Below are 9007 nucleotides of genomic sequence, written 5' to 3' on the forward strand. Positions count from 1 at the left end.
AAAGAATGTCACAATATTTACGTGATTATAAAAATTTCTTATTAAAATAGAATTATAAGTTTAAACTAAATTGTTTCTAAATTTAGCGATTAAATGATCACATAAACGGGAACGGACGGATTAAAAGTTATGGACCGCGTAAGGAAAGTTAAACAAACAGCACACGGAGGCAACGGGGCAGTAAACGTTAGCTAAGAAAGAGAAAATTCGGTGGCGTGGGTAGGCTGGCGATTAGCGAACCAAAACCCAACGCTATCAAACAAACGAACAAACTCAGCCCTCTTTTTCTCTTTCTACATTTCGGCAACCAACTAATCTCCTTTTGTTTCGTCAATCATAATCCATGGCAGCAATAGCAAGTCGATTAGATCTATAGCCTTTTGATTTTCCTATATTCAACCCTAAACATTCGCCCATTCAATTTTCTTTGATTCAGTAGTCATGGCTTCCGTGAAATCCTCTCGGTCAAGAGCACACGCGGTCACTCCGTCTAAAGGAATCAACAAAGAAAGCGGCACCAAGCTCGAAGAAAATCTCAACGTCTTCAAATCGGATAATTTCGATGCTGATGCCTTTGTTCAGTCCAAATGTCATTCTCTCAACGAGAAGGTCCAATTCCTCAATTCCCTACTTCTTTTCTTTGATAATAATTGACTGTTGAATTTGCTTAAGTAAACTTATTCACGTGTGATTCATCTAAAATGTTGAGTTTCATTATTTTATTCGATCGGAATTTACCATAGGCCACAGGATTAAATTAATAAATATCTCATATTTATTATGTTGCACGCTCTTTAGCTGCATCACTTAGATACATTTGTATATGATGTAAAATGATGCAATTATGTAGCTCAAGCTTGAAAATTTCTCAATCTAATTTACTTTTCATACGTGTACTTCTTTTTTATTCAACTTAACTACATATTGACGTTCTTTGCAATATCTTGATTTGGATATCCGCTCGATTTAATTCGGAGATTTCATCTCAATATTCTCAGTTATTTACAATAATGCTATTGATGATTGCCAATTTCAGCCTGCCTACTAAATTACTGTAATTGTTTACTAGACTTGTTGTACGAAATGTGGTGAAATGGAAATTTTTGTTAACACTTAACAGTTGAGGATTTCTTCTTTCCTTGAAGCTCCATAATTTGATGAAAAATGAGGCTTTTTCTGAGTCTCTATAAGTTGTTTGAAGAGTTAAAGAGAGACAGAGACTATCGAGGCATTTTCGATTTTCATGTATCTCTTTTCTTGTCTTAGACATCATTGCATTTTGAGAGGAGGAGGGGAGGAATTGTTTCAACATACAGCTTTACATGTGTAAAATGTAATCCCCCCAGTGCATAATTGGGTGGAGAATGATGCTGAATGAGGAGGTATCGGATAACTGACCCATTATCCTGTCATTGGAGGCAAAAATGTATGCAAGGACGAGTCATCTCAAAACTAGAGTAGTTGACAGCGGAAAATGCAAAATAGCGCCAAAGTTTGTTGCGGCTTTAAGGGCAAAGCATAATTAAAGAATTGGCTTTAACGAAAAAGCGCTAATGAAGAAAAACTAACTATGTAATGCAACAAAAATAATTACAAACACAAACAACAATTATTTGGATTAAAGACTGAAGTAACTATAATAAAGCAAAAAGTAACTATAATAAAGCAAAATATTTGAACTAAGAATCATACCAATCAAGTTAAAAGCCATTTTGAACTTCCAATTTTGATGAAAGGAAATAGTTTTATGTTTTCCAAAGCAAGTTTTTGTACTAAATTTCAATTTCTTATTCCTACTCCCGAAAATTTCATTTTAATTTTTTTTAACAATTAATATATCAGTTTACCAACTATATTATCTAATACTGCCATCTTAAACACATAGCCCTTGTCTGATGCAGCACACCCCTTAACACCTTAGCTCCTGCGCTAAAGTTCTACTTAAGCGAGGCTTAGCGCACAACTTTGCTTTAGCTGAGCTTTAGGGCTTAAGTGCGCCTCAAACGAGTTTTTAACAACACTGCCCATAACCCCTTTTATCCCTACATAATGGACTATTTAATTGTTTAGTACCAGAGGAGGTTGTATTAATAGCCAGGGGATGAGAGTCTTACAGAACTAGAATTTAGAAAGACTGATTCATTCTTTTAAAAATTTTTTTTTTTAAGAAGAATGATAACCCGTAAATTTTAATTACCGAATTATAGACCCTTTTATTTAACCAAATGTTTATGTGCTTAAACAAACTAAGAATATTGTTGTATGTTTTTTTAACAAAACTAATTTTGTTCACAGAACCGCAGCACCAAGAGGGTACTGATAATATGAAAAATATAACTAGCTTGTCTCCTCTATGTATGAAGGAGTATATGAAGTCTAAGACTATATTAGCATCTTAATAGTATTGTACATTTTATAGTAACCACGACACTCTCTTAGTGCTGGTTTTATGATATCTATAATACTAACAAAAGAAAGTATTATACGTTCTATATTGCTTTGAGGTTTTAGTTTTTAATATTAACAAATCAACAAAAATAAGAAAATATAAATTAGAATTAAAAGAATTATCCGAAGATGTCTTACCCGATGACTTATCCTGGGCGAGGATGACTCATCCAAAGCTATTCGATTATAAATTAACAGTCCGTGAGCCAAAACATTCTCTATTATTCATCGAAAAGCAGACACAAGCAGTTACACTAAGGGGTCGGTCGATAATGCATTAGAGAAAATAATGCATGCATTAGCTTACTAATCCTTGTTTGGTACAATTTTTCAACCTATGTATTACTAATGCAAGTATTAGTTATACAACCTATTTGGTACTATCCTATGTATTATTAATACATAGCAAACCATAGTATTAGCAATACCAAAGCTATTAATGCATGCATTAGCATGGTTAAAGACAAAATTGTCTTTAAATTCCCTTAAAGCTAAAGAATATGGAGGGCATTTTTGTAAACAAGAAAACAACTAAAAATTATGCAATGTATTTTAATTTTTAATACACCGCACCAAATAGTGGATAAGAAATAATCTCTGCATAACTAATGCTTGCATACTAACCCATGCATTACTAATACACCTTATTCAGCACTATTCTTATACACCCTACCAAATGACTCCTAAAGGTTATTATTGCCTCTATTTTACAGAATAGCTTGTTACTAATGCTATCAGTTTACAAAAGAGGCACAGAAAATGCTCAAATTCTACTTCTTTCTCGACCTGTTTCCCCTTGCTTCTACCTATAACCTATTCTGTTTAGAGGAGGCAATGCCACATGTTACTATACTCCTTGCTACTACATAATTTTCATTAGCACCTTTTCATGAGTGTCACTTTCTCTTGAAAGACGCTCTGAATTTTCATCATGTCACAAGACATGAATAGCTGTTGAGTCAGCTTCATATTTTAAAGTAGTAACGATGTTGCAGCTAGCTATTGTACTCCTTTCTGGTATCATAATTCTCTTTGGCACCTCTTAATGAGTACCACACTTGTTTTGGTGTATGCCCTGAAGTTTGTTCCTGCCACAAAGACTTATAAATCGTCTGAGTCAACTTCATAATACAGTTTGAAACTTTTCATCTTTTGTTTTGACCAACCATAACATCTCCTGCGAGTTGGGACTACAGGTAGTTGCAATGTTGACAAGTCGAACATGGCCATAAAACTGGAAATGGGTGAATGATAAGGATGATAACTACTTCCAGCAGCTACTTTCCCTCCACCAGATTTTGATTGTTCTTTTTTTTTTTTTTACATAACCGTGGTGTCTGAGCCAGCTTGCGTGCTTTGATTGTTCTGTTGCTTTCGCAGTCATGGTATGGAGGAAGGAATGCTTTTGAGTAATAGGGAAAAACACTAATTCTCAGAATCTTTTAGATTTGGGAGGGGATTCAGCTCATTTGACTAAATTCATCTATGATATGAAAATGGTTTTAACTGCAAAGTCATATTTGGGTGTCCATAATTTTATCCTTGGTGTTTAAATTCTTTTGTGCAATGACTATGGTGAGGTGTTGATAGAAATGTCCATGTATTTGCAGGAAATAAGGCAGTTGTGCTCGTATCTATTGGATCTGAAAAGGGCTTCTGCTGAGGAAATGCGCAAAAGTGTGTATGCCAACTATACAGCTTTCATTCGGTGAGTCCTTGATGTAGCTGCTATAGGACCCTTCACCCAAACTGAAATACCTATGAATCAACAGAAGTCTCCCATTGGGCATGAAATTCTGACCTGCTACTGACTTTTCAACTGTTTCATATTCTTTATCTGTAGTCTGAGGCAACCTTGACTTCTGTGTTTCATCAATGCTTACTTGCTTTGTACTTCTTTGTCTATATTACTTGCAGCACATCAAAAGAGATATCAGATTTGGAGGGTGAGCTTTCATCCATGAAAAACTTGCTATCTACTCAGGCAACTTTAATTCATGGTCTAGCTGAGGGGGTTCATATTGATTCTTTGTCTGATGATGCTCCTGAGTCTGCCTCCAATGGCTCTTCTAATGATGAAGTCAGGGAGCCTACGGACCTAGAGAAGTGGCTAGCGGAGTTTCCTGATCTCCTAGATGTTCTGTTAGCTGAAAGGAGAGTAGATGAAGCATTGTCGAGTCTTGATGAAGGAGAACGCATTGCGTCTGAAGCAAAAGAGAAGAAGACATTGGGTCATGCTGTGCTTTTTTCACTACAAACTGCCATTGCTGAACGTAGGCAAAAGCTAGCTGATCAGCTCGCTGAAATTGCTTGCCAACCTTCTACTCGTGGTGCCGAGCTTCGTGCTGCTATTTCAGCTCTTAAAAAGCTTGGGGATGGCCCCCGTGCTCATAGTTTACTCCTTAATGCTCATTACCAGAAATACCAGTTCAACATGAAAAATCTCCGTCCATCTAGCACCTCTTATGGAGGAGCTTATACTGCCGCCCTTTCACAGCTGGTATTCTCTGCCATTGCTCAAGCAGCGACTGATTCATTGGCTATTTTTGGTAAAGAGCCAGCTTATACATCCGAGCTAGTGATGTGGGCTACTAAGCAGACAGAGGCATTTGCACTTTTGGTCAAAAGGCATGCATTAACTTCATCTGCAGCTGCTGGTGGCTTACGAGCTGCTGCAGAATGTGTTCAAATAGCTTTAGGACACTGTTCTTTATTGGAAGCTCGTGGGCTTGCACTTTGCCCTGTGCTTCTGAAGCTTTTTAGACCTAGTGTTGAGCAAGCGCTAGATGCCAACTTGAAACGAATTGAAGAAAGCACTGCTGCTTTGGCAGCTGCTGATGATTGGGAACTCACGTATCCACCATCTGTTACACGCACATCCGGTAGGCCAGCCGGTGCTGTTCTTGGCTCTACAGGGGCATATCAGCATAAACTTTCAAGTAGTGCTCATCGTTTCAATTTGATGGTTCAGGTAATGCTATTAACAGAACTGATGACCTGATAAAGCTAAATATAATAATATTTCCTCATGAACACCTGCTATTTGGTCATAGACACAGCAGCTTGCCTTAGGTGCTTTCCCTGCTAGCAGAATTGCCCTTTAATCCTCCACAGTGTGCTTAAGTATGTCTTACTAAAAGTCTCATTCGGCTTTTCGGAAAACAATCTTTATCTTCTACTCTATTTATCTGGTAATTTGCATTTTTTGAGCGCACTTGCATCGGTAGAAGCAGGAAATCTGATTTCCTTGATATGATCATGAAATGACATCACTGCAACATGAAACTGTGATCAACATCTTTTTAGTTGTGAGATCTGAAAATATTTTATACAGACCGACCTTTATGGAACATCAAAAGAGCACGTTTCTCGCCTTATCATCCCTAGAATATAGATCCAAATTACTTAAACCTTGTTTATGCCAATCTGTAATGTTGATGCCCTGCATTCCCTTTCTCAACTTTGTTACTGGTTCTTGGCTGTGGATATTCAACATAGATTATTTGCAAGATCTTACTCTTTCTCTTATATCAAAGTGTTACTTTTATAGTGTTATCTTGATTTGTTACAATAGATTTAGTGTCAATCTAGTATCAAATTTGTTTCTATTCATAGCATGGCTGGTGCTCAATGTGCTTAAGAAATCATTTTGTGTATGATGTTGTTGCCAATGGTCCTGATGTCTTTTACTTTATTCATTTTGCTACTCCTGCTGCTTATCTAGGATTTCTTTGAGGATGTGGGACCATTGCTAAGTATGCAGTTGGGAGGGAAAGCTTTGGAAGGTCTATTTCAGGTGTTTAATTCTTACGTGAACACACTTATAAGAGCATTACCTGGCTCCATAGAGGACGAGACCAGCTTTGAAGGTTCAGGAAATAAAATTGTTCGCATGGCCGAGACTGAAGCTCAGCAAATTGCTTTGCTTGCAAATGCATCTTTATTGGCAGACGAACTATTGCCACGTGCAGCTATGAAGCTTGCTCCCTTGAATCAGGCTAATTACAAGGATGATCTTCAAAGAAGAGCTTCAGATAGGCAAAGCCGTCACCCCGAGCAAAGGGAATGGAAAAAGCGTCTTGTGAATTCAGTTGACCGGTTAAAGGATAGCTTTTGTCAGCAGCATGCTCTGGATCTTATTTTCACAGAGGAAGGGGACAGCCATCTCTCTGCCGAAATGTATATAAACATGGAGGGGAACGCTGACGAGATAGAATGGTTCCCTTCTCTAATATTCCAGGTGCAGTTTCCTCTTCCTGAGTTTTCTTATGTAATTACATGCCACTTCGAATAATTAGGGTTGTTCAGCTACAAGGTCTGCTGAAAAACTGATGTCTTTATTGTGTGTTAATTAATTACTGCAGCTTGGAGTTTGCACCTGCTTCTTACCAAACATGAGCATTTATTAATCATTAACACTAAGAAAACAATTTTAAGAGCTTAGATCTTCAATTTTTTTGATACTTCATTATCAACACTAAGCAACCAGAAAATGAGATCTCAGCTCTTACACTCTTTGCTTAGTGTTTTTTTTTTTTAATTTAAAAGGAAAAAACACTAAGCAAACAGTGTAACAGCTGAGATCTCTTTTTCTGGTTACTTATCGTTAACAATATAGTAATCTAAGTTGTAATCGACTAATCGTGATAAGAGCACTCCCTTTTCCTAGTGCCTATTCGTCTTTTTGTATATTAGATTCCAACTTAAATATCCACATCTCGAGGTTTTAGTGGGAGTTCCTGTCTATACATGAGCAACTGTTTATGGTTGATAATCTGTGGTTATTTGTGATTCTGCCAGGAACTTTATGTCAAACTAAACAGAATGGCTGCCATAGCTGCTGATATGTTTGTAGGAAGGGAAAGATTTGCAATATTGTTGTTGATGAGGCTTACAGAAACTGTCATCTTGTGGCTTTCACAAGATCAGAGCTTTTGGGATGATATAGAGGAAGGACCAAGGCCATTGGGTCATCTTGGTCTTCAGCAGGTTTGTAATTACTGGTATCCACTTATCTTGTTTTGCTCCCCACTGCCAATACGTTTTGTAACACTTCATGTTTACCATTGAACTTTTTGTAGTTCTATTTGGATATGAAATTTGTCACATGCTTTGCTTCGCAAGGACGCTACTTATCTAGAAATTTGCTTCGGGTCGTCAATGACATAATCTCTAAAGCAATGTCAGCCTTTGCTTCAACTGGGATGGATCCATATAGGTATAAATTCCCCTCACTTAACGGAATTTCATCCTTTTGCCATTTATCTGATTCTGAGTATTTTTGCGATGCATTAGGGATCACTTCATTTGGTACATAAGAAGAAATAACCCCTTATGCTCTGTAGAAGTGTAGATTAATACTACTATGTTTGATTTACGGTATAAAACTCTGCATTTAGGGGGCAGCCGCTTCAACTTATGTTATGACTTACAGAGCAAAATCCTATATAGTCTGTATATCCAAATTATATATTTATGCCTTAACTTAACCGTGGATATTGCTGGCAGTGTTCTCCCTGACGATGATTGGTTCACTGAAATTGCTCAAGATGCGATAGAGAGGCTGAGCGGAAAGCCCAAAGTTGCTAATGGGGAAAGGGATCTGAACAGTCCAACTGCCTCTGTCTCAGCTCAATCTATGTCTTCTGTCAGATCTCACGGGAGTTATTGATGTATAATTAGTTCTACCGTTGTAAAATATGTGATGAATGATTGATTTTGGCTTGGTTAGCAAGCGTATTGATAGAAAGCTTCTCTTGTCTTCCTTTTTTTTTCCTTGACAAATTTGTAGATTGTGCTGGATGGTAGTGAGTTTAGGAAATTCTTTGTAGTGTTCATCAGGCAAGCATTTGGAATTTGTATATGCTGATTTTATTATTTGATCATGAATCCAAAGGCTCTTTGTCTCTTTTATATGTCGTTTACAGTCCTAAAAGAAATTGGTAATATGATGCTACCCGGCGATCGAACCCCTGTGAACAGCTCCCAAAATTGTCGATCTGTAAAGTTCTCTTCGTTTTTCTGAGATTCCTTTCCTATCCAGCTTAAGCCTTGATGCAAATATCACAGGGAGAAACTGTCCAGTTATAATGAAGTTTGGTCAATTATGCTAATGCATGCGTATCATGATGCCCTCATGATTATAATAGCTTAAGCCTTGATGTCCTCATGATTATAATAGCGGTGGCGTGTATGATCTCTTTTTAATGTCTCTTCTTATTTTCTTTTTATTTTTTTTTGGGTAGAAAACCTTTCCGTCTTGAGCGATTGCTTTTCTGGAGAATGAGGAATTTTGTTTTTTGGCAATATTGCTAATCAGACAGCTTATCCATTCTTGATGGGATATTTGATGTCAGTAATAATAGTAAGCTGTAGCTGCTCCACATTAACATGGGTATCAAACTAGCTCTATAACTTGATGTTGTGAAAATAGCACGGGTTATCCAGTTGTCGGATTGGTAATTGAAAAATAGTCAGCATTTGCAAAGTCATTGAAAAATAGTCACTATTTTACTGTATCACGGAAAGTTCCAACATAATATATTGAAGATTGATGCAC

At 37.1% G+C, this 9007-nt stretch overlaps 1 protein-coding gene across 1 annotated transcript; it reads left to right on the plus strand.

Annotated features, from left to right (window-relative positions):
• The first annotated feature begins 221 nt into the window (after window positions 1-221).
• LOC104220586 (exocyst complex component EXO84B) lies at window positions 222-8361 on the plus strand. The gene is made up of 7 exons (XM_009771482.2): window positions 222-609; window positions 4059-4156; window positions 4366-5419; window positions 6173-6688; window positions 7249-7437; window positions 7530-7666; window positions 7957-8361. The coding sequence occupies exons 1-7, from the start codon at window positions 442-444 to the stop codon at window positions 8117-8119; spliced, it is 2325 nt and encodes a 774-aa protein (XP_009769784.1). The 5' UTR covers window positions 222-441; the 3' UTR covers window positions 8120-8361.
• The last annotated feature ends 646 nt before the right edge of the window (window positions 8362-9007 follow it).

The sequence above is a fragment of the Nicotiana sylvestris genome, chromosome 3 (genome assembly GCF_000393655.2).
Source record: "Nicotiana sylvestris chromosome 3, ASM39365v2, whole genome shotgun sequence".
NCBI lineage: Eukaryota > Viridiplantae > Streptophyta > Magnoliopsida > Solanales > Solanaceae > Nicotiana > Nicotiana sylvestris.

What these genes read in the sequence shown, in the direction of transcription:
- LOC104220586 (XM_009771482.2), top strand. Translation starts at nt 442, where the DNA reads ATGGCTTCCGTGAAATCCTCTCGGTCAAGAGCACACGCGGTCACTCCG. An exon ending in AACTATACAGCTTTCATTCG is followed by an intron (nt 4,157 to 4,365) that starts GTGAGTCCTTGA and finishes TATTACTTGCAG; the next exon opens with CACATCAAAAGAGATATCAG. An exon ending in GTTTCAATTTGATGGTTCAG is followed by an intron (nt 5,420 to 6,172) that starts GTAATGCTATTA and finishes CTGCTTATCTAG; the next exon opens with GATTTCTTTGAGGATGTGGG.